Source organism: Phacochoerus africanus, chromosome 4 (genome assembly GCF_016906955.1).
Source record: "Phacochoerus africanus isolate WHEZ1 chromosome 4, ROS_Pafr_v1, whole genome shotgun sequence".
NCBI lineage: Eukaryota > Metazoa > Chordata > Mammalia > Artiodactyla > Suidae > Phacochoerus > Phacochoerus africanus.
Genome location: NC_062547.1, coordinates 147,931,940 through 147,957,604, shown reverse-complemented (window position 1 = coordinate 147,957,604; position 25,665 = coordinate 147,931,940). Strand labels below are relative to the sequence as shown.

The following is a 25,665-nucleotide window of genomic DNA, read 5'->3' as shown; positions in this document are numbered from 1 at the left end:
CGTGAATCTCCCTTCATATTCTCTGCTTCAGCTGCCAATCACCAGTCACCCAAAATGCAGAATTTTTTGCCTAGGTTAAAGGATCCACTCTCAGATGTTAGGCCTTTTGTCTTTTTTATTTTCTGTTAGCAATGAAGAGAAACTTTCCAAGTAGGTCACTTTCCCTAAAATAAAAACAACCCAAAAAGTTCTCTTGTTATTTTCTCTTTTGTCTTGATCACTAAAAGAAAAAACTCTATTTTCTCTTCCAACATAAGCTCATTACCAACCTGTTCTACGTTTCCAAATTCAGATACGACATTGGACACCAACACTGACTTTCCAGAAATTTTCCCCTTAATTGGTCTGTTTTTTATAGAAAGCATTCTGCCAGCATCTGTGGTGTGATAGATTCTGGAGAAGCAATGTGCCAGGCCAGTTCTGAATCAGGTGGAATTAGATTGCCCTCTATTTCTGTTTGATAACAGTGCTGTGCCTTTGCATAATTTTTACTGATTATCAGAAGGGGAAAAAGCCATAACTCAGGCGGATCAGCTTTATTGGCATTGGACCTTTCTGGGGAAAAAAAAAACCACAATGTATGAACAGAAGCATTTGCAGATGTCCTCTATGTTAAGAGATCGAAATTCCAAACAGTCTGTAAACTTAGCTTGCCTAAATCTGCAACCTTAAAAAAATGAAAACGCCTTCCTATATTTGGTGTCATAACTCAAGAGCTGGGTTTGTCTCGCTTTCTATAATTCGAGACCAAAAAAAACCTGCATACCCATAAATATGTCTAGAATGGAATGTCATTTTAAATGAAAGAGTTCTCATGAAGGAAAAATAAATAGTTGGGGAGAGTCTTGAGTCAGATACCTGTAAAGACTTGGGCATGAACAAGAAAGGAAATGAGTGCCCAAACTGAACAGCTGTCTGCACTGTTTACAGGTGGAGGGAAAGGCAGCCCTGTCCCTCACCTTCGTGTGTTTACCTGCTGGGCTTTACCTCGGCTTCCATTGTCCCTGGCTGTCCTTAGTCACCTCCCTTTCTACCAGTGAGAGATAAGGTACCTTTCCACTGCAATGTTTGGACAAACGCTGGTTACCCATTCTGTGTCTTTCAAGGCACCCCCTCCCCTGCCCCATGAGTGTCCTTCTTGAGAAGCTATTCCTTTGCCTCCAATTCTAGACTCACTTCCTCTCTCTGGGAGAGTCCACAGAAATCCTCTGAGCCTACTCCCTGGGCAAATCTAAGTGTTCTCTGACTCAGCGATTATTAAATTTAGAAATATTTAGTCCTAGGTTTCCCATCCTCCAAACATCTTCAGACATCTGTCAGTATCAAGGGCCAGTTGTATCATCTGATCCTTGTTCAGCATCAAACCCAGTGCTTTAAAGCAAACAGACAAACAAACACCAGTGCTTTGCCTTTTGAGGACGTGACATAAGAATCTTACTTCAACTTCTTCTTCCCTTGGGAAATTTACAATCTCCTGCCTCCTTGGATGGCTCCCATTGTGAAAACGGCAGCAAATAATTTTCCTCCTTTATGTCTTTCTTTTTGGCACGTTCTTACTTGTCAATCAATAAATTACCCCCTGCCAAGCTCCTGCAGCCTGGCTTCCCTCTTTGCCACTTGCATTCTCCTTTTGTGTTTAGAAGAGAGCTCATTATTTTTCTCTTAACCTCTAGTGAAATCTCTTTATTCTCTTCCTTTGTTTTGCTTCTCATTTAGCTTAATTCTCAGTCCATCAGTGCCCATCTGCATCTGCCCTGATTCTCCCATTTTCCCCCTTTCATCCCCAGAGGTTAATGAGACTACCGTTAGCTTCCTTTTCTGATCACACCAGGATAAGGAAATAGGATTTAAATAGCAGTAGCAGGACATACAATAGAGGAAAAGCCGTATGTAGGGATCTCAGCTAGTCAGGTAGTTGCTTTCACGCCCTCCAGATAGGTAGGGCTTCCTGTCAGAGCCATGCCTCTCTCTTCTCGTCTGAGAAATGAAGTTCTCCGTCCCTTACCATCCCTGCTGCATATGGTGGCTGTGAGGTTTAGAGGAGAGAAACCATGCCATGTGCTGGATGGGGTGGCCTATAGCAAGCTGTCTGGAAGCATTAGGCACTATTAGAATTTTAGGAAGTGTAAAAGACACCATCCCACCCTTTTTTGGGTTTAGAGGATGCAGCTTTTTGTGGGTGAGAGAGATGCAGTCAGTAACCACTTAGAGATGTCAGCTGTCTACAGTGGGCCCCCCTTATCTGCAGGGGACACATTCCAAGAACCCCAAATGGATGGCTGAACCTGCAGGTAGCACAGAGCCCCAAACACACTGTGTTTTTCCTGTGCATACATGCATCCGATAAGGTTTAACTTAGACATTAGGCACAGTGAGAGACTATCTGAATTGCCAGCATCACTTTTCTTGAATTTTGGGTCTCATGTTAAGTAAAATGAGTCTGTCAATACAAGCACCGTGATACCTCAACAGTCAATCTGGTGACCAAGTGGGCTCCTCAGTGACTCATGGGCAGGACATGAGTCACATCCCCCTGCGTTTCATCACACTCTTCAGAATGATGGGCAATTTAAAGCTTATGAATTGTTTATTTCTGGGATTAGCCATTTAATATTTTTGGACCACAGTTGACCACAGGAAGTTGAAACCATGGAAGGTGAAACCGTGGATAAAGGGGGGATGACTATATTTGTTTATGCAAATGACCCTGTGGAAAGGCACACAAAATAGCATTGAGCAACCTAAGAGCAGAGGTCTTATTTGTTACCCAATTCCCAAGATCCAGAATGGTGCTTGACACAAAATAGTTACCTATAAATACTTGAAACCAACATACGTTCATCACCTGACATGTCCCAGATACTGTGATGGTCACCTTCAAAGTTTACTGTGTTTCCCAAAGTCTGGGTTATGTGTTTCCCTTGGTACAAGACACAGCTTCAAGTAATGTTGAATCATGTGACTGAAGTTCTCTTTTCATTTCTTTCTAAAATTGTTCTAATTACATGAAGCCGAAAGCCCTACTTTGATGTTAATATTGTTTTAAGCCATCTAACAACCCTTATAAATCTTTTTTTTTTTTTTTTTTAGGGCCACACTTGCAGCATATGGAAATTCCCAGGCTAGGGGTTGAATTGGAACTATAGCTGCCAGCCTACACCACAGCCACAACAGCATGGGATCCAAATCACGCCTGTGACCTACACCACAGCTCACGGCAACACCAGATCCTTAATCCACTGAGAGAGGCCAGGGATCGAACCCGCATCCTCATAAATACTAGTTGTGTTCCTTACCACTGAGCCACAGCGGGAATTTCCAACCCTTACAAATCTTGACTTTTTTTTTTTAAACTAAGAGCTGGCCCTGAGCTGAACGTCTTTCCAGGTGGTCGTATGTGGCTAGAATTAGGAACTTTTTTGTTGCATTTATTTTTTATAACTTTCTTTTGGGCTTTTTAGCCAATTTGTGCAAAACTAGTTGTGTATTGCTGTAACATAAAGTTCCCTAGCAAAATCAATGTAGTTAACTAAAAAACAAATTCATTTAAAGAAAATACTGAGTAAATAATAGTCTGAGTAAACACATAAAGTGAAAAAAATTTCAAGAGGATACCTGCGGTTACTTGGAGAGCTTTTTAAAAATCAAGATACCCAAGCCTAATTGAGTTTGAATCTCAAAGTGTGGCTCTAAGCAATCTTTAAGAGTTCTCAGGTGGCTCTATTGAAAAAAAACCAGTTGAGGAATCTGAATGGGAAAGTCTCCAATTTTCTGCATATAAAAATGTTTTTAGTTCAGTCAACAAACATCTGTTGAGTATCTGCTGCATGTAATGTTCTATGCCTTGGGTGTTGGGGATCAAGTGGAAAACAATGCGGAAGCCGACCCTGCCACCACAAAGCTCACATTCTGCTAGAGGTTCACAAATACTGTGTTCCCTGAGTTTTCACCTGCTAGAGAATGTTGCTTCTATGCTAAATCACAGCCTGAAAGAGCAGTAACACGTTACAACTTTGTGGACATTGGTTATGTTTCTGACATGGAGTTAGCTGTGGCCAGACGTCTGAAGCCAGCCTTGTTATTACCTCTGATAAATTGATTCATGTTTAAAGATCTCATAACCCATAAATCTTCTTTACACCTGGAGTCAAACAACATCACTAGGGTACCCCTTAGCATTAACCATTCTCTATCATTTTTGTTGGCGTACTGTACCCTTTCAACCTTTTCAGTCTTGGATTTAAATCTTTGTTTCAGGCATTTTTTAAAAACGTATTTTAAGTAGTTTTTTCCTGTCCACTTCTTTTGGTCTCTTCATGGCTAACAGTTATACATACATTAGATGTTCTCTTCTATATGTATACTCTGCTTTCCATGGGTTTTTGTATCTTAGTAATTTTTCATTTTGTTGTATGTCATTGCCTCAAGATTATAAACCCTGTTGATAACTGTGTTTTTCAGCCTTTTATTATGTTTTACTGCTGTTCCTTCAAAGCAGCTTAGATCTCTATAATTGTTTTCTTTTCCTCTTTCATTCCCTTCCTAAGTTCTGCTACCCTGTTTCTTACATATTCCCATCAGCACCATAAAAAAAAGCTTCCCGCTTGTTCTCCCTACATTCACTCACTCTCTTCCCCACCAGCAGCCGTCCACAACGATAACCACGTAACATTTCGTATGATATTTTACGTTGTAAATAGGTCATTCACTACCCTATTCAGTGCCTCAGGTTTCCTGTATCATGTAGAGTGATTTCCAGAATACTTATCATTACTCACAAGGCCCTCCTATTGTCCTGGTACCTACAGACTATTTGACGCATTTTTCTTGCAATATTTGACTCTTGTATCTTCTCAGTATGTGAGCTGCTTTTGGAAGACGATGACCCCCTCACCGTCGTATACCAAAGGCACCTTGCATCAATAAGTGCTCAACAGATAGAGCTTGGGAATAGTTATGCTCTTTCAAGTGCTAGAATATCTTACTATAAGTAGGCTGTGACTAAGAAAGATAGAATAATCCAATGAAGAGGCTTAAGTATCAAGATTTTAGATTCCCCGATATGGTAGGAAAAGTATGGTCTGTGAACTGAGACTGTTTGAATCTACCTCTGCGGATGCTAACTGAATGACCTCAGGACTTACTATACCATTTAATTTCACCGAGCCTCCATTCTGTAACTGTGTGTACAATATTAATAAAACAATGTGGAATGTTTTTGTGATGTTTAAGGAAGGTAATGGTATATGGAAATGGTGTATGAGGCATTTGAAAAAGGCTCCAAAAGTTGGCAGTTTTGCACAGACTAGATTCCAAAGTCATCCCTTAAAAATATCCTTGAAAAATCCCTTAAATCAGCCTTATGATATAATATACATAGTTTTATAAACTGTACAAAAATATGCATAATATAAAGAATAATGTATAATATAAAGCTATGCCCAAGATGTAAAAGGCCGTTTACGAAACACAGATTTCTGTAAGCCTTAGGGCCTTGTTCATCACGTCAGGATGCCAGCAGATGAGGTGCACACGGATGAGCCACTGCCCACATCTCATACTCCCTGGGTGCCTCCAACCATGGCGTGGAATGCAGCAGCCATAGTCAAGAGCATTTAAATGTGTTTCCGTCTTTCTTTTTTCTGACTTATGCTAAACATATGTCGTTGAATTCACATGTTAATGCATATGCAATTCACTATGTAATTACTCCTAGATGAAGGGCAAAACAAGTTCTAATAGCATGTGAGAGAGGCAGGCAGAGTAGTGCGATGTCCGACTAGTGATTTTAAATGAAGTACATATTTGTCCTCTTTTCCCTCTGTATGATTCATTTTCCCTTGCCTTTCATTGCAAGCCTCAGAGCTTTATGGAAGAGGTCCTTTGCTTGGCCTATTTGAGAAAATCATTCATATTTCTACCTTTGGGAAGAAAAAAATCAATGGAGCTTATAATCCTATGAGTCAGCCTCAAAGGCTGTAAGCTCTGCCCCTGCCACCCTTCCTCCTCTGCCCCATCGTTGTGTAGGCTCACGTGTCACAAAACCGGGGGGCCCAGAAGAGATCAGGAATGAGTCAGGAAGTGGATGGCCGCCTTGAAAACGTGGGTGGAACAGAAAGGATGTCTGAAAGGACAGAGCACAGTGCTAGTGCGTGTGGAGAGGACATTCGGCCATTCACATGTGGACTGCGGAAACACAGAGTGTCTGCGTGGAAAAGATCCTGGGATCTTCGTAGGTAATCGCGTAAAGATGGCGGTTAAAACCGGATCAGGCGTACGTCGTCCAAAATAGTGTGCTGTTCCGGAAGAAGAAATGAGCAAATCTTACTCCATTCCGGGTAAACTCTTATTCCAGCACAGTTTAATGGTCTCATCTAAAACCATGTCATTGCCATGAACAGGCTTCACAGAACTTGTAGGACCGACAGGGAACATGGGGAAAATTGTAAGGGAGAGTTAAAGAAATGGGTTCATTACTTGAGGAAGACTGCAAAGCAGTTATAACAGCATTCCGCACAAAATAAAATTTCTCTCCAGGGCATGGTGACCAGTTGTGCTTTACTCTCCTTGAATAAGAGACTGTTAGAAGTCTCAGATTTTAACCCTAGGCACTCACGTTAGGAAATGATTCCAAGAAGCCTGTTGAAATAGTGCCACAAGGAAGCTAAAATTTAGACCTCTTGGAAGCATCAGATTACTCACCACTGGATTGTGTGTGTATATGGTGTGAGGAATGGGGAGAGTTCTGGAGTGGTCAGGATGGAGGAGAACTGAGGGAAGGGGATGAATGGAAGTGGGGTGAACAGGGGAGACTTCGGAGAAGGCATGGAGATGGTGTAAGTACACCACATTCAAAGACTGAGACGCGCCTTCCGTAGAAGGGTCTGACTCTTTCATTTTTCCTACTGTATTTCCCTCCCTGCTTATTTCCTTCTCTCCTTCTTTTTTTTTTTTTTCAAATTTAATTTTATGGGCTGGGAGTTCCCGTCGTGGCACAGTGGTTAACGAATCCGACTAGGAACCATGAGGTTGCGGGTTCGGTCCCTGCCCTTGCTCAGTGGGTTAACGATCCGGCGTTGCCGTGAGCTGTGGTGTAGGTTGCAGACTCGGCTCAGATTCCGCGTTGCTGTGGCTCTGGCGTAGGCCGGTGGCTACAGCTCCGATTCGACCCCTAGCCTGGGAGCCTCCATATGCCGCAAGAGCGGCCCAAAGAAATAGCAAAAAGACCAAAAAAAAAAATTAATTTTATGGGAGTATCGTTGATTTACAGTGTTGTATTAGTTTCAGGTGTACAGCAAAGTGAATCAGTCATACATATAAATACATCCATTCTTTTTTCCCATTTGGGTTCTTGCAAACCATTGAGTAGATTTTCCTTTGCTATAGGTTCTCGTTAGTCATCTCTTTTGGACAGTAGTGTGTATGCTGTTCCCACCCTTCCAATTCTTTGGTTCCACCTCTGATAACCGTAAGACTGGTTTTAAAATCTTCGAGTGTGTTTCCATTTTTAACTAAATTCTTTTGTATAGTTTTTATTAGATTCCCCGTACAAGTGATCTTGTACGATGTTTATCTTCCTCGGTCTGACTTCACTCAGGATGATGATCTCCAGTAGGGCTGCGTGTTTCGTTTGAAACTGTCATGGAGTTGGGGCTAGAGTGACTCACCAGAGGCCAGGTTTAGACTGGTGCACAGGCAAAGGGTGCATTTATTGGCAAAGAGAGAAGAAAGCACCTGACATGTAAAGAGCAGTTTAAGATAGGTGGTCCTTAAGAGAAACAGACACAGAGACAGAAAGACAAAGTGTAGTCCCCAGGTCCCTACACTGAGCCCCTGCTCCATTTCACAAGCCCCATTTTCAGTCCTGACAAGCTGCAAGGTTTTTCTATCTTACCATAATCCTTTTTTTCTTTAATTTTTTAGGGTGATTTTGTGGTTTTTTGTTTGTTTCTGTTTGGTTGGTTTTTTGGTCTTTTTAGGGCTGCACCCATGGCATATGGAAGAAGTTCCCAAGCTAGGAACTGAATCAGAGCTGTAGCTGTCAGCCTACACTACAGCTCACAAGCTCACAGCAACACCAGATCCTTAACCCACTGAACGAAGCCAGGGATCAAACCTGCATCCTCATGGATACTAGTCGTATTTGTTTCTGTTGCACCACAACCGGAACTCCGTTTTTTTTGTTTTTGTTTGTTTGTTTGTTTGTTTTGTTTTGTTTTTTAAGTATGTGTGAGAAGGTTTCTGTTTCATGGCATCTAAAGAGTCCAGACTAGACGAGCTCTCCCCTCCCCTCCCCTCACCGTGCTTTCTTCCCTCTTTCTCCATTCCCATCTCTGGAGGCTCACCGTCCTTTTTTTTTTTTTTTTATGGTCCAGTGTGCAGCTGCTTTTCTCAGATGCTCTGCTCTTCCTATCCCTTTCCTTCACCTCTGTTCTTGGCCCCTTCCTGCTCTCTCCACAGAACTAGCAAACCTCCTCCTCCAGAGTCCTCTCTTCCCCCGCCCTTCATGTAACAGTTTTATCTGCCAGGATCACTATGATTCAAATTCAGCCCTGCCACTGGGGAACCAAAGACTTAAGGAACCTCCCACCCTCCAGCCAGACTTGAGAACACCTTCTCGGTCTTCTCCATGTACCTAGCGCCTTCACTCATCTTCTGACCCATCATCTTCATTATGCAGAAAAACCCAGTCATCCAGAATCCGGAATTCACTGGCTTCCTATTGCTGCTTCCCACATTTACATCCATGATATTTTCCAACTTTGTATTTCACTTTTAATAGGAAAGCATAAATCCTAGAAAAGGGAATTGAGGAACTCACACTCATGGTCAAAAGTCAGTAGAAAAGATCTGACTTGACATTAACTCATTTGAAAGACCTGGGAGTTTTTGTTGACAATGCGGTATGGACTGTGACACAGGTCCATTGGTTTTAAGCTCTGTGAGTAGAAAGCACGTGGCATGTATAGAAGAGTGCAGGTCCCTCTGTGTTCTGAACTCCGGTAGATTGTGTTCAGTAAAAGCAAAACATCAGTAGAGGTGAACCAGCCCTGACCCCTGGTGAGGTATAAAGATTGGAGGCTAAGTCTTGGTATAATGTATGGAACAGGGAGCGGGATGGGTTAAGGTCTGTGCCCAAATATCTGGAGGACTTTAGCATGGGGGAAGGTAGTTATCAAAGCAATGCAGGGTTATAGCAACGTGTCAAATTATCCTGTACTGTGGCCTCACGTGTTAAGGTAACTCATGGTGTCAGTTTGGTGTGTAACTTTCCATGCTTTTCTCTCTGTCTACACAAACACGTAGAAACATTAATGGATGATATGTTTTTGTTTTGTTTTTATTTTTTGAATGCTTTGTTTTTTCCATTATAGTTGGTTTCCAGTGTTCTGTCGATTTTCTACCATACAAAAGGAACCCAGTCACACATGTACATTCTTTTTCTCACATTATCCTCCATCATAAGTGACTAGATATAGTTCCCAGTGCTACACAGCAGGACCTCATTGCTCATCCATTCCAAAGGCAAATAGTTTACATCAATTAACCCCATATTCCCAGCCCACCCCACTCCCTCCCCCTCCCCTTGGCAACCACAAGTCTGATCTCCAAGTCCATGAGTTTCTTTTCTTTGGAAAAGTTCATTTGTGCCAGTTTTTATAAAATCAAGACATGCTACTCTGCTCAGAAATAGAAACTTCCCTCCTGGATGTTCCCTGGTGGCCTAGAGGTTGACATTGTCACTGCCATGCTGCAGGCTCTATCCCTGGCCTGGGAACCTTTGTATGCCACTGGCACAGCCAAAAAGGAAAAAAGAACCATCTCTCCTGGTCATTCATCTTCTTTGAAGTAGCTGCAGATATTCTCAAGTATGAGTATACTGTAATTTATTAAACCAGCCCCCTCTTCATAGACAGGCAAGCTCTTTCCAAATGTTGCTACAATGCCACTGCATCTAACACTGCTGCGTAAAGGACCCCAAACATGCATTATCGTAAATGATGCTTGTCTTTGCAGGATAAGGTGGGATTTGCTAAGTTGAAAGATAGGTATATTATTGTGGTTTAATAGCTAGCTCCAGATAACCTTCTGAAAATCTTGTTGAATCCATACGCCCGCCAGCAGGTGCCCATTTCCTCCCGATATCTCCAGGGTGGAAGTTGATCAGTTGTTTTATTTTTTTGCCGTCTGAGTGGAGGTACAGCGGAGAAGAGAGCTAAAATAGCGGTTGAGGATAATGACAGTCTTGGCCGGAACTATGTCAGCTCCAGCAAGCACTATAGCCATGTGACTTCTAGCTAAGGTGCATAACTGCTTTGTGTCTTAGTTACCCTTATTTGTAAAGAGGTATGTTATGAATGCCTACCTCTTGAAATTGTTTTGAGTATTAAATTAAGAAAGACTGAGGATAGTAGCTGGCAGGTAGTAAAATTTGTATAAGTAAAGATTATAGATGAAAAGGTTAATCTTCTATAAGACTAAAGAATCTTAGCTTACACCTTCTTGACTGCTAATAAGATTGGGCATATTTTTTATATATTTCTTGGCCGTTGGCCTTTGGCTCTCAATTGTCTCTTCATATCCTTTGCCTTTCATGTATTTTTATTGGGTTCTCTTTTTATCAATTTGGGGAAACTTTTTTATATGGGATGAAGAGTAATCCTTTCCTATCATTTCTCTCTTCCATAAAGTACTTCCTTTTTATTTGTTTATTACGGAGTGTTTTTTACACGTTAACAAAAACCTCCAACTATAAAAAATAATTTTCAACTCATACCCTCTCATACTCTAGACGGAAACGGTTGTTAGAGTTTGTTGTAAGGACGTTCTTCCACGTACCCCCTGATTCAGTGCTCTCAGTGGCTGTAGGTATTGGTCACCTAAAGGACTTTCAAAATACTGGTACTTGGCTTCCACCTCCCAGGCACTCTGGCCTCACAACACTCCCCACCACCGCCACTGCCCCCCAGTGGTGCAGCCCAGGCGTGAGTTTTTAATAAAAGGCCTCGTCTGATTCTAACATGCACCCTGGGGTGGGAATCAGAGGATACACTCCTGAAAGGTCACTGTGAGTCCGTTTGTTCCCAAGTCACTGTCACTAGTGATCACTACCGCCATCTGTTGGTGGGAGGCAGAACCGCACAATTTAGCCAGGTCTACAGCTTTGCTCATACCCATGCAAGGCCGTGTTTCGAAGTTCTTAGAGATGCATCTTTGTAGGCATCCACACCTTTTAAGTGTAATGACTTCTCAATGTCCAACTCTAAGATTCTTGAAGTTTATGTCAAATCTGTATTTATCTTCTTGGGTCTGTATAAGCCACAGTCATAAGTGGCAGAATATAGGGTGATACTCTTGAGGCCTTGTTGATCCTGGATCATCAAAGATTCAGTGCTCTGTATCCAGATTCAGTGCTCTGTATCCAGGAGAAAGGGTGTGGGCAGATTTCAAAATACTTTTGTCAAAGCAGTTTAAAAATAAAGCCCAAACAATTGTGATTAATCCTAATCCAACCTACCAAAAATTAACTTACGGCCTCTTCCCATGCCCTTCCCCACCTATAGACATTAATTGAAATTTTCCTCTCCTGTGATATTTTGAGATGGCTCTTTTTTTTTTTTCCTGTGGAATTACACAATGTGAAGCATCAAGGGAAATAACAGGAAAGGCAGTGAACAGGGAAACACATTTTGAGACATAGCAATGCTGGCAGAAAATGGAAGTGTCTGGTAGGGAAAAAAAAAATAAGGTAAAACTGGCAGAATTACAGGCTGCTGCATGGGCTGGTAATTAGATAGTGAGTTTTTCTTCTGAGGGCAAGATATTTTTCCTCTCTGTTCTGTAGAGGCCAAAAAAGTCAAAAACGCTGAGAGCATGAAATTGTTAGTTTGCCATAAAAGCCATCTTTGATGCATTGGGCTTAATATATCTATATTATATTTTTCAGGCACTTTTATGGGTTGTGTGTTGTTGTTGTAGCTGGCAATAGAGGATAAGTCTTTGAGAGATAGATCATTAGATAGACAGATAGATAGATAGATAGATAGTGCAAGCTTATTGATTTCATATATATAAAGGCTTTTTAAACCAGAACACCTTTATGAACTAGAACCTTTTGCTGCCTATTGTGGAAGTTAAGGTGGTGTTTCTTTTATCCACCTGGATTTCTGAGTCTCAGAGTGGTTGGCATTTTGGGCCGGATCACTACTTGTTTCCGCAGGCTGTCCGTGCTCCATAGGGCTTCTAGCCTCATCCTTGTCCTCTGCCCACTAGATGCCAATAGCATACACCTGATATGACAAACAAAAGTATCGCCAGCCATTGTCGGATGGCAACTTTGCCCCGCTGGTAAAGAACCGCTGATGGAGAGGGTGCTTATGGCTCTACCCGGTGTGGGAGGGGCGGTGTGAGCTGTCACTTCTTCAAAAGAACAATTTACTTAATCCCCCAATGTAAATTAGAGCCCTGTTTCTTTTAATGAAATAATACTTTTTCCTCCCTTGAAACCACATGCATCTCTTTCCAGCATCAGAGACAGTTTGTAACAATGTTATCTAGCTCGGGACATTAATGTCTTTCTTCCCTATTAGACTTTAAGTGCCGCATCTAAGCTGCTTTGTTCGCCCTGTACCACCTAGAGGAGTGATTGGCACTTAATAAATGTTTGTCAAAGGAAAGAATAGAATTCTAAGATATTTCAGACCCTGAAGCACAAAGCCTGATTTGGTCCAAAGGGGTTTCTCCTCTCAGGCTCATTTCAATCTGGATGACAAAGCCAGTAAAAGAAGAAATCGGGGACATACTGAGGCTGTTGAAGGGTGTGATCCGGGAAATCTAAAAATTATATTATTTGGACTGGATTCCCTGGGGGCTTTTGGCGAGGTGGTGTTGAGTGGCAGTTTCATTCTGGAAACAGCAGCTCTGATATGTCGCTGAAAACCAGAGCCAACCTATCACTCCTGCTTTCTGAGCTCCATCCACCATTGATCCATGGAGGAAACAAGTTTTTTGACCAGGGTGAGGCTTAATGCTCCATTAATTCTCCAAGAGAAAAATGCCCCTGGACCAGGAGAGATGTGCCAAGGGAGAAGAAAGCTCGGTACAGACAGCACAGAGGGCTTTAAATGCTTCTTTTAACATCCTTAAAAAAAAATGGAAGTAAGATGCATATTTTTTAAAATGAAAAATGACTGGCATTCTTCCCACTGAAAACGGGAAGTAATTTAATTTGTGAGTGGTTTATTTTATTTGACAGTCTTTATACATACTCGATTTGGTTTGTTACACTGAATTACCCTTTGATAATGGGTACACAGAATGCCAGACTCTGCCCCCCAGGTTGGTTTGATAATTGGATGAACAATGATATTGTTCAAGGTTTTCATGACAATGTGGACAGAAGCTATTTGGGAAAACTCCTAACCAGAAAAGCCTCCAGTGTTTTTTGGTTTGTTGGTTTGTTTGTTTTGTTTTGTTTTGTTTTGTTTTTTTACCCCAACAAAGTTAATTTCTATCCAGTGACCAGTCATTTCACTAGCCACTTCTCCTGAGCAATGCTAAGTTCTGTAATCATGATTGAATTCTCTGGGCAAACGGAAGGGATGTCTTCCCTCCATACGACCAATAAAAAAGTCAGAATATCTTCCCTAGGTGATCTCTCAGAGTGGACCATTTTTTCCTACAATTGGAAGTTCACGGACAGAATTCTAGCAATAACTATTCTAGGGAGCTAGAGCCAGACTGCCAAGTTCAAGAGCCAGACTGCCAGACGCCACCGCTTAGTACCTGTATGACCTTGAGCAAATTCACTACTTCCTTTGCTTCAGGATCCACACCTGTAAAGTGGGAACATTATTAGTACCTACCTCTGAAGGTCACGGTGAAGAGTCAATAACATGGTATACATAAAGTGCTTGGCACAATCCTGGCACAAAATCTGATCTGCATGATTTCACATTTTGTGTTTACATACCCTTCTAGTAGAATTTTGAAAAGCCATTTAACTTCCTGGGCATTTTTAAGTAGACAACTAAGTATTTCCACTGTAATGTTAAGTACTTACAGAGGATATGATTTCAGGAGTATTTTGAACATAGGCAGTTTAAAATAAACCTGTTATATCACCTTTTTTAATGCCTCCCCTGGAATTTAAATACCATCTAACTGGATACTCATCGATATCCATGAAAAGAATAAAGAACAAGTTCTCTAAAAGTCAGAACTTTATATTGTTCCTCTTTCTTCTTTAATTATGAATTTTCACTGCACTTCCCCAGAATAAATGTTAAAAGCTTTATTGATCATTTTTACAATGAAAATAGATTTTTCCCTCCCTATGAATATATCACTGTAAGAGTTTAAAATTCTCTTACAGATTTGTCTCTAAAATTAATAGAACAGAATTGACCAAAACAACATACAACATCTGATTCTGACATATAATGATTAAATATAAAAAGTAAAATTTTAGTAGAAATTCCTATTATAATGAGCTGGGGTGCAGCTTTGATGATCCCACTCTGAAGTGTTTACACCTTGGACAGCTCACCACAGTAAGATTCAGGATGGTGAAAGTTGGTCTTTCTTTTCCAAATGCGAGAAGAAGGACCTAGGCTGTGGGTATGTCTCGACATGATTTGATTTTAGGAAGGAAAATGCATTGAGTTGGAAGTGGGGAAATGGTTTCATTTAAAACCATCCTATGGGAGTTCCCATCATGGCTTAGTGATTAGCAAACCCCACTAGCATCCATGAGGACGTAGGTTCAATCCCTGGCCTCGCTCAGCAGGTTAAGGATCTGGCTTTGCCATGAGCTGTGGTATAGATCACAGATGTGGCTCGGGTCCAGCATTGCTGTGGCTCTGGCGTAGGCCAGCAGTTACAGTTCTGATTGGACCCCTAGCCTGGGAACCTCCATATGCCACAGGTGTGGCCCCAAAAGATAATAATAATAATAATAATACCATCCCAGACTTTGGAAATCGTCACATTCTCCTGTTTGAAGAAAGCTAAAGCTTGCCTGCTAAGCTCTGTTGCTTTGGAACAGGGATATTTATAGCAGGACCCAGTGGCTCTCCCATCTTCAGGATGACTCACTCCCTCTTCCTTGATGAGGAAGTCTGTGTGCTCTTTAGCTATTGCCTTTATCCCAAACCTACAATAATTGTCACTGTAGAGTCACAGAAAAGGAAGCCCAGGAAAGGCAAGGTGGCAAACTGGAAGTAAGGCTGAAATCTGGAGCTGTCATTCCTCCCTCCAGCTTGGCCATTTAGTGCCTCAAGGTGGAAAGGAGTGACCACCCCAAATTCTCTACCAGGCTTCACACCTGTGTTCCTAGAGCACCGGAGCTGGGGTTTCCTCGTAGCCATGAAAAGGTGGACAGCTCCCATCTGTTTCCTGTCTAGATCAAACAAATAGGGTTTCATCTTCCCAGAAGAGCTGATCGTGAACAAGAAGGGCTAGGCGGCTATGCAGTCTCTGCCCTCACTAAGCTTCATAAGGATACGCTGTGTGGCAACTGCCCGGCACAGAGTCAGTGCTCAATAAATGCTAACTGAAGGTTTCATCTGGGGCCAGGGGGTGGTCAGAATATCCCAATGTGAACTTCCTAATTGATGACCCAGGGGCCACCTAACCCCGTGGCCTTGCTGTATTGTGTCAGCCTCAGCATAGAGTAACCTCAAATACTGGGGAGCTTGGTGGGGAGCGTCTGTTGAATACCAACAAGATATGGAGCCACCTTGAATTTAAATTGATAGTGATTTTTTCAAAGGCCCTGTCTTGTGGATGATGCTGGTTCTACATACCAAGGGCATTCCCATGTCGTCTGCTGAACTCAGTCAGACTTGACCCACGGTTACCGAGCAGTTGGAATCCACGCTCATCCTCGTACCCGTGGAGGCCTCTCTCTTCCTTCTCCATGACTCCATCTTCTCTCTGCTCTTGAGCACCTGTCCAGACATCTCTTCTCTCGCAGACTCTTGCCTTGGATCTGGCCGCGTGTGACGTGCCAGTGCTCGAGGTTGCCATGGGGAACGCAGCTGTTGCTTTTTCTCTGTGTAGAACCCTCACCTCCAGCCTCTCCCCTGCTGCGCATTTTCACAGATGTCATTTAAAGGGAGGGCCTATGGGCTTCCAGGTTCTGCTCCTTTTTCTAAGGGGGCTTTGTGACACGCTGACACATGCTGTGGAAGGCCGTGATGCATCACCGCTGTGGACGCCAAATAAGCCAGATGACAGTGACCTTCATTGTTGTAGTAAATGGGCTCTGGGAGGTGAAAGATGATCTTGAGTTTCCAAAGAAGAGAGGCAGGAAAGGTAAGAGCAAGATGCGAAGGGAGGAAGACGGAAAGAGAAGTGAGGAGAGACAGGGGTGGAGCAGGATGGGGAGAGAGCAAGAAGGAAAGGTTCCTTAACAGGGTGGGCGGTTGTATTGGGCGGCGACCGGAGTCCTCCTCGTCCCCACGGTCACACTGTGATCCTGCCCTGACTGCCTGTCCTGCAGCTCCTCCTACCACTGTCCTTCCCTTGACTCCTCCGCAGCCGCAGAAGCTCCCCACTGTTCCATCCGCGTCTCATCCCACTCCAACCTCAGGGCTTTTGCACTTGCCATTCCCTCTGCCTGGAATGCTCTTTCCTGGAGAGCCACGAGGCTCTTCCCTCCCTTCATTCAGTTCAAATGGCATTCCCTAAGGGACAGCTTCCATCCTCACCCCACTGCACAGAGCACCTCGGCTCTTCTCCCCCGCCCTCTACCCAGCTCAGGGTTTCTTTATGGCTGATACAGAGGAGGGATTTATTCAGTATTTTTGAGGGAATAACTAAATCACTGACCTGCACACCCAGAAGTGCGAGGCATCACACACTTGCACAGATGCACTTGCTCTTGCTTCTCTGAGCTTCTGTGCACGCTGGTCCTTCTGACTAGAGCTCAGTGCCCTCTCCTCCCCACCCCCAATCCCTGCCTGCTGGATTCCCACACACCCTTTACCTCCTGATCATTTAGTCACCCTCTCCTTTTTAAGGTCTTCCCAGACAGACACAGGACCACTTGGCCAATCCTGCTTGGGCGGTGCCCATCAACCTCTGTTACCGCCCAGACCGCCTGCCCTGAAATGTCCACACACCTACTTACCTCCCACACACCCAAGTGTGCTCTTCCAGGCCCAGAGGACAGCGCTGCTGAGGACTTAGACTCCAGAGCCAAGGACTGCCAGCCTGAGTGCCAGCTGTGTAATTAATACAAGTTACTTAATGCTTCTGGCTTCCATGTCCTCATCGGTGCAACAGAGATCATAACGTCCACCCAGCTGCATCATAGGATACGGATGAGGATCCCTGGTGAAATGCTCAGGTGTTGAAAACATTCTAGGCAGCCGGGGGTTAGAGAATGTCGAGTGGAAGCTGTGGTATGTGAGAGGGGTGGGCATGGAAGGCCTCTTTCAGGGGTGATGGTTGACCAGAGCCCGGAGTGATGGGAGGGAGGGAGCCCAGAGTGGGGCGCTCTGGGCTCTGCCCATCCCACTAATAGCACGCCTGGGACAGCTGTCAGTAGGCCTCATGGCAGGGGAGACTCAAAGGCTGCTCTCTTGGGCTTTGGGGACATTCTTGAGTTGCTGCCCTAACACTGACTATCTTGCCACCCGGGCTGGGGCGCACATCCTTTGGATTCTGGCTGGCTGAAAGCGATGAGCTAAAACTGAGTCAAGGTCAGAGAGGGTCCCGAACACCAGCTGTGCAGTCCAGGACCACTGGCCCCCATTCTCATTTATAAGCACAATGAAGTACCAGCTTCATAGCCCCTGCCAAAAGGACTCAGAAAAGAGGGTTTGAACTACCAGTTGAAAGTCCCAGCTTGATCCTGGATTTTGTCTGGTTCTGTGGAGAATGACTCAGGCCCCTGCTGGGGGGTGGACAGAGGAAGCTCTGGGAGGAGCAGCAGAGACCAGAGTGGTGGTGCTGCCACCCCTGCAGGGTGACCGTGGACATGGCACGTCATCTCTTGGGGTCCTGATTTCTTCATCTGCAGAGTTCAGGAACTGCCCAGGCCAGTGGTTCCCACACTCCTTTATCCACAGAAATAGTTATTTAAGCCAGATGTGACTGAGAATCCAAGCATCTCACCAAGAACAAGGCAGGGAGCCTCCACTCTGCCTCCCCATCCGACACATGCACATACACACACGGGGCCCTTCCGAGACTCAGTGTTCCATGATTCAAAGTCACAGCCTCATGGCACAGAGTCCTTCCAAAGTGTTAGGCTAAACCACATGAAATTACTGAGATTTGGCAATTGTTGACTTAAAAAGTGACATTTTCATATTTCAACCTAAGAGTTTCATTCACAGCCATGGTTACGTGTGCCCAATCAGGAGCCAAACTGCCCAAGTCCGGTCCCCCAACTTCCTCTCTGTGTGACGTCGGGCGGAATACTTCACCTCCCCTGTCACATGGCAAACAGAGGGACCTTCCTTCTGAGGTTGGCTCCTGAGCAGGCCGAGGGGCAGGGGAGCTCTAACACATGGACTGCAACTCTAGGAAGCCCTCCAAGATCTTACAGAGAAAGTCCCCCTGGTGCCTGTGGGCCGGGTCCCACTCTTCTCCCTGCCTAGCCCCAAAAGGCGTGTGTAGGCAACACAGTCATCCTATCCAGCTTGAACCGCCTTACGTCCCTCTGCCTTCTCACAAGGGGTGTCAGCAGGCAGTGGACAGCCGTGACCTGGGCATGGGAATGGATTGGAGTACCGTGGGCAGCATCCTTCCCCCGCCTCGTCTGGGCAGAGCACGTGTGCTCCCTCCCCAGGTGCCGACACGGAGCTTCTCTGTTAAGTGGTGCATCACGGAACCTGTCAGCCTGAATTAGCAGGCAGGCCCATCACATTAAGCTGATGCTATGGGCTGGCAGTTCCCACTTGGTAATGCCTCTTGATCCAGCCTGTCGTGCTCCCTTCCCTGTCACCACAGCCACGGGAAGCCTCTGCCGACAGCGCATGGAATTGAAGGAGGCTCGGGGAAGAGTTTAGGAGAAGCCACAGGAAGTCCTCACGGATCTCGTGTCTTCCATGGCCCTGGGGAGCCTGCTTTGAGCAGGAGGCGGAGGAAGCAGGCAGTGCTCCAGAGCTTCGGGTGGGGAGTTCCTTCATGACAGACTGCAAGCGCGGGGCTTGTGTTTCTGAAAGCACACGGAGTAGACGCCCTGTTCAGAGGCCATCACGCCTGCAGCACCAAACAAATTTCTAGAGGCAGCTTCACCACAGAATTCTAAAACTGCCGCTGCCATCATTACTGGCAGTGATCCTATTCAATCCATAAATCCTAGAGCAGTGTACTCGTGTCCTTTGCAGGGCATTTATCACTTCCTACCCTGCGTGCTAGTTGGGTATGGTATGATGGAATGGGAAAAGCACCAGCTTTGCAGTCAGGCAAACTCGGATCCAATTCTGGCTCTGCTGGGCAACTCTGGGCCAGTGACTTAGCTTCTCTAGGCCTCAGTTTTCTCTTCATAGTAGGACTTGGTGCTACGAGTATCTGTTTCACAGAGCTGGTGAAAGAATTACCTGAGATGATGTGTGAAAAATGACTGATGCAGAGTCAATGCCCAATAAATATTTGTAGCCAAGTTTCTAAGGGCAAAGTCACTTTTCTTATCCATTGTAGAGCCTTAACTCAGACACACCCTTAATTGGTGTTCGATAGTGTATCACTGTCCTTTTCAAAGTTCTACCTCCTTCATCCTCTAACGCATTCTCTCCAGTACATCAAGGAATGATCTAATCAAAACGTTGAACCTGATCCTTTCGCCGCCATTGGAAATCTTTTGATCTCTTCCCCTTTCTCTTAGGGTGATGGCAACATCTTTCCTGTGCCCTGTCTCTTACCTCCCCTGCCCCTTCATTTCCCATTACTGTCTGTCTCATTCCTGCCTTACACACCCTCACCTCGGGACCTTTGCATGTGCTCTTTCCACTGACAAGAGCATTCTTCCTTCCCCTTCTGACCCAGTAATCACCTTCTCGTCCTTCTCGCCATCTGGTTCACGCTTCCTCAGAAAAGCCTCTCCAGACCTCGCTGCCCATGTGGAACCCCTCCTTGTGCTGCTTCCTCTTCTTTGGGGTACTTCCTGCCTTTTATCATGTGATGATTCACTTCACATAATGAACTTCTCATGTGGTTTATGAGAGTGTGTACCTACCTCCACCACCTGGACAGTCCTATGCAGGCAGGACCTGGGCTAGTTTGGGTCACCAGCTGAACACTCCCCACTTTGGACAGAGTGCACGCAAATGTTGCTGAGAGGGTAAATGGGAGGGTGAGCTGAAAGGCACATCATTGCAACAGATGCCAACCACCCTTCGTGATCGTTAGGGCACTTCTGGGGCAGGATAATGCCCGTGTCCACAGAGCCCATCCTTGAGAGGCGAGTCTGTGACCAGACCCCTTCCTGCCTGTGCTCCAGGACCATTACCCAAAATGAGGTGGTGGGATTCTCCCTTCCATCCCATTCCTGGCTTTCGGAGGCACCCTCGCTCTTCCTACATCATAGCTCAAGCTCCTCTGATTTCCAGGATATCCAGATATCCGGCACCACATCTGCATAGGGTTCTGTGATTCCTCTGAATTGTTCCTTTAACTTAGAGAGTCCCTTAAAATCCTTCAAGACTGAGCCGGGAGAATTCTGTTTTGTAAAAGGTTATGCTGTTGAGGTGATGGCACTTCCCAAAATACAACCTTTGTTTTCACCTCCTTCCCCTCACCCCCTGGGTGGAAACAAATCCAGATGTTGAAGTCCTAATGGGCCACCTGGTATCAAGTCAGGCAGGGCTTGGTCGCAAGAGCTGACTTCCTTGAAAAGAAGATAGCTTTTGGTCCTTTTATTCTTTTGTTTCTATTAAAGCACCACACCTGTGGTTTGTGTTTGCTGTGTTTCAGTCTGTCCCCTCTCAGGTATTTGTGTTCTTATTACTTTCTTGGGAGCCATTTTACCCAGGTGTCGTCAGAAGTGCCCTTGAATTCACAGAGGGAGTCAGAACAGTGGTGGGTCTTTGTTCAGATTTGCCAGGAAGAAACTCTGTGTGGAAGCTGTAAACTGCCTGCTTCTGTGATGTATGGGGAAGAAAACATTTGCTCACGTAGTCTTACTTATTCAACAAATTGCTGAGTACCCTTTGTATACCAGTAAGATGACCCCATAATGTTTGTCCCAACAAGGGCAGTTTGGATGTGAAAGTGGACAGTACATTACAAGATATTGAACATAGTTCCTTATGCCATACAGTAGGTCCTTGTTTATTATCTATTTTATGTATAGTAGTGTGTATCTGTTAACCCCAAACTTCTGATTTATCCCTCCCCATGCCCTTTCCCCTTTGGTAACCAAAAACTTGTGTTCTATATCTATGAATCTGTTTTGTAAATATGTCCATTTGTGTCATTAACAATAAAGTTTTCAAATAAATTGTTGGCTAAAACATAGCAAGATACAGAAAAAGAAAAAGAAAAAAAGAAAGTGTACAGTACATTGTTGCTACGCCAAGCCAACAGGTATAAGCCAAGATTTTCCCAGATAAAACAGGATGGCAATGAGTGCCTTATGTATTAGTGGCTGAATCTGGGCTACTAGACTCTTGGGTGATTATATGCCTTCCCAAAATTCCCTTAAAGATTGAGGACAGGAGTTCCTGTCGTGGCTCAGCGGAAATAAATCTGACTAGTGTCCCTGAGGATGCAGGTTCAACCCCTGGCCTCGCTCAGTGGGTTAAGGATCCAGCGTGCCATGAACTGTGGTGTAGGCCACAGACGCAGCTCAGATCCTGTGTTGCTATGACTGTGGTGTAGGCTGGCAGCTGCAGCTCCAATTCAACCCCTAGCCTGGGAACCTCCATATGCCGCAGATGCAGCTCTAAAAAGACAAAAACAAAAAAAAATTTTTTAAAGATTGAGGAAAAACACAGGATGGGGTCTAGGCCTCCCAAACCATGAAGGATACATTTAAATCTCAGTCGATCTAGACATTTCTAAAATTTCCCCACCCTTTCCTTTTAAAACTAGATTTCAAGTTTAAAAAGAAAATAAACAGTTGGAACAACCACTCTAAAAGCTCCTGACTCCACGGTGGATTCCAAGTTCCCCTGCGATGGGGCCACCTGGAGAGGCCTGGACAAAACTTAGACTCTATAAAGGATGAAATTGCCCATCAGGGCTAAGCGATGGTGCCATTTTTTAAGGATAGAGTAGAACTGAAAAGAACCAAAGGGCGTAGGAACAACATGATTTGTCAGTCTCCTCCTCTGGCTTCGTGCTCCTTCCACGTGGCCATGAGTTTGTGTGTGACCGTGTAGGACAGCACATGCACACACTTCTCCTGGGGACAAGCTTCGGTTCTGACGTGATGTGTTGCTCTTGCGTCCAGGTGCCTGTCCTGAGACCCATGGACCTGATGGTGGAGGCCACCCCGCGAAGAGTATTTGCCAATGCACACACATACCACATCAACTCCATATCCGTCAACAGCGACTATGAAACCTACATGTCAGCTGACGACCTGAGGATTAACCTGTGGAACTTTGAAATAACCAATCAAAGTTTTAGTATCCTTTCTTGGGGGCCAAGAACCAGTTGGCCTAAATCGAGAGTACTGAGGTATGAACAAGCTTGGGGGGGAATGGGCCCGGAGGGGGCAGTCACAGCTGGCGACCTAGTACTCGTGGAGACCTGTTCCTTTTAGGCATCTTGTGGTACTCCTGCATCCAAACACAGGGAAGTATTGAATTATAAGTATTTTGCCAGGACTACCTCTGGATTAGAACTCTGAATCTCTTCTTGGACAGACAGGCATTTGTGCATCATGAATTAGAACTAGACCTGACTTTATCAGCTCTAAGACCAGACCCTAGAGTTCAGTCGAGGGTACCTTCCTCTTGTTAATGGTTTCACACATGGCCTGTATGGACCCTTTGGGACCATGGGTACACAGGAGATGGTTTTCATTGTATCATAATAACGAAAACAGTAATGCTTCCATTTACCGAATCCAAGTACTGTCCTGAGAACTTAACACCTATAATCTCATTTTGCAAAGTGCACCTATATCCAGCACAGAGCACTCCTGGGTAACTAGCATGCAGATCAGAAAACCAAACCTGATTAGCAATGCTCACGTTCCCATCACACTCTTTCCAGCCTCTACCTGCCAAGAGTATATTTAATATAACAATCCCATATTGTAAGAATGATTATCAGAGTTCCTGTCATGGCTCAGTGGTTAACAAATCTGACTAGGAACCATGAGGATGCGGGTTTGATCCCTGGCCTTGCTCAGAGGGTTAAGGATCCGGCGTTGCCGTGAGCTGTGGTATGGGTCACAGATGCAGCTTGGATCCCATGTTGCTGTGGCTCTGGTGTAGGCCAGCGGCTATAGCTCCGATTAGACCTCTAGCCTGGGAACCTCCATATGCCTCTGGTGTGGCCCTAGAAAAAAAAGACAAAAAAAAAAAGAGTGATTATCAAGGCTTAGCTGAAATGTTAAGAAGTCAAGAAACCTGCTGAGCCAGCACTCTCTCAGCCCACCATGTTGGCCTCTATTTAACATTAAAAATCAGTCATGTATTCAGCACCTGTCAGGTGGCCTGTCCCACCACAAACCTGATTCACCACGTGAGTTCCCAGTCTCAGTTAATAGTTTCACCCCCCAAGCAGCTGGACAACCGACCTAAGAGTCAATATTGATCTTTCCTCCCATCCACCAGGCTCCCCACCCCCAACCCAGTTGATTCGTGAGCCCAGCCTTTGCTTCCTCTAACATACATCTCAAAGCAGCTAATCTGTCCCCATCTCCACCCTATCAACTCATGCCAGTACAGGCCACTGTCCTCTCACCTATGTGACTGCAGTGACCTACAGTCTAGCCCCATTCTTTCTTGCTCTCCTACATAATATACGTTCCACATAACAGAATGGACCTTTCGGAGTTCCCCTTGTCGTGCAGCTACGAATCCAACTAGGAGCCATGAGGTTGTGGGTTCGATCCCTGGCCTCACTCAGTGGGTTAAGGATCCAGTGTTTGCCATGAGCTGTGGTGTAGGTTGCAGATGCAGTTCAGATCCTGCATTGCTGTAGCTGTGGTGTAGGCCTGCAGCTCTAGCTCCAGTTGGACCTCTGGCCTGGGAACCTCCATATGTTGCCAGTGTGGCCACAAAAAGCAAAAAAAAAAAAGAAAGAAAGATGGACCTTTCACCATGTAATTCAGATGTTATTTCTCCCCAGATAAAAACACTCTGGTAGCGTCTCATTGAACTTAGAATAAAATCCAAGCTCTTAACCTTGGACTGTATGATTCCATAAGCTCATGGCTCTGCCTGCCTCTTTGATTCCCTTCATACCCCTCTCCCCTAACTCACTCTGCTTAGCCAACTAACCTCTTCTCTGTTCCTGGATAAAGCTTATTGTTACTTCCATTCTTTGTATTTGCTGTTCCCTCTTTCCAGAATACTTTGCCCACAGAGTCCACGTGGCTAACTCTATGTCATCATGTAAACTTCAGGCCCATGTCACCTCCTCAGAGACACTTCCTCCCCCTAACTCACTCCCAAGTAGCCTCCATTAACCCTCAAGCCCCATTAACATCATAGCACTTATCACTATTTGAAATTGGGGGGTTTTTTGTAGTGTATTTTAGGTTCCCCATATTTGAATGTAAATTTTATGAGAGAAGGAATTTTGTATGGTCTACTCCTATATCCCAGGAATAGAATATTCTGACGTACAGAAAGTATCATTTTGGTTGGACATTTCAAGTTTGAAATACTAGTACAGCACCAAAGCAGAGATAGCCAGTGGATAAGTGATCATAAAATCTAGCCCAGCAATTTCATCTTAAAAGTATTTTAGTTATCATAAAGCTCTGAATGTTCTGGTATAAAATAGACTCCATAATGGCTCGAACATATAAAAGATTATTTCTCTTGTAAGGTCCAATATTGATGATTCCCATCAGCAGACAACCTCCTCCAGTCAGTGATTCAGGGATTCAGGTTCCTTCTATCTTGTAGTTCCCCAGTGTCACCACTCTAAGAACTGAGCATCAGTGCAGCGAGAGAGGACGCTTATGCAGGACCACACATGGGAGACGCCCATGAGCCAGGTTCTAAAGTAGAGTGCAGCCCATTGGCTAGAACTCCATCATGTGACCACACCTAACCTCAAGGCAGTCTGGGAAATGTAGTATAGCTGTTGCACATAAATAAAAAGGCCTGGCTTAGGTACCCAGTCAGCTAGCCCCCACCACAGAAGAGTGCTCAGTAGTTCCCCAAGGTTGTTCAGGGAAGGCAGCTGGACGCCAGTAGTGGTGATCGTGGAGATGTTAAGAACTGGCCATTAAGACCACGACTGGCATCTTTTGATGATCACAGAGCAGACGCGACATACTGTCTGAGCCTCGGAGAATCTGCCTACAGACTTTCCCTGGAGGTGCAGCTGCTCTCAGAACGAGTGTGGGTGGTAGTTCCCATCTCCCTTGGCATCTCTTCCAAGAGCCAGAAATCTGCTGAGGCTCAGCTGCTGCCACTTGGAGCTCCTGCTGTCCCCAGACTAGGTGACATGCTTTCTGAATTTTGCCTCCAGGCCTTCAAGGGGGAGAGAAGTTTCTTTAGGCGTTTTAGGAGACAGATG

General features: G+C 44.7%; 1 protein-coding gene across 2 annotated transcripts in view; it reads left to right on the top strand.

The window, feature by feature from the left end:
• The window catches only part of PPP2R2B (protein phosphatase 2 regulatory subunit Bbeta), a 295,991-nt gene that overhangs the window by 208,943 nt on the left and 61,383 nt on the right, over positions 1-25,665 (top strand). For both annotated transcript variants that reach the window (XM_047778974.1, XM_047778973.1), the window contains one exon: positions 22,409-22,586. In XM_047778974.1, the coding sequence (XP_047634930.1) occupies positions 22,409-22,586 (178 nt within the window). The remainder of the gene's footprint in view (positions 1-22,408; positions 22,587-25,665) is intronic.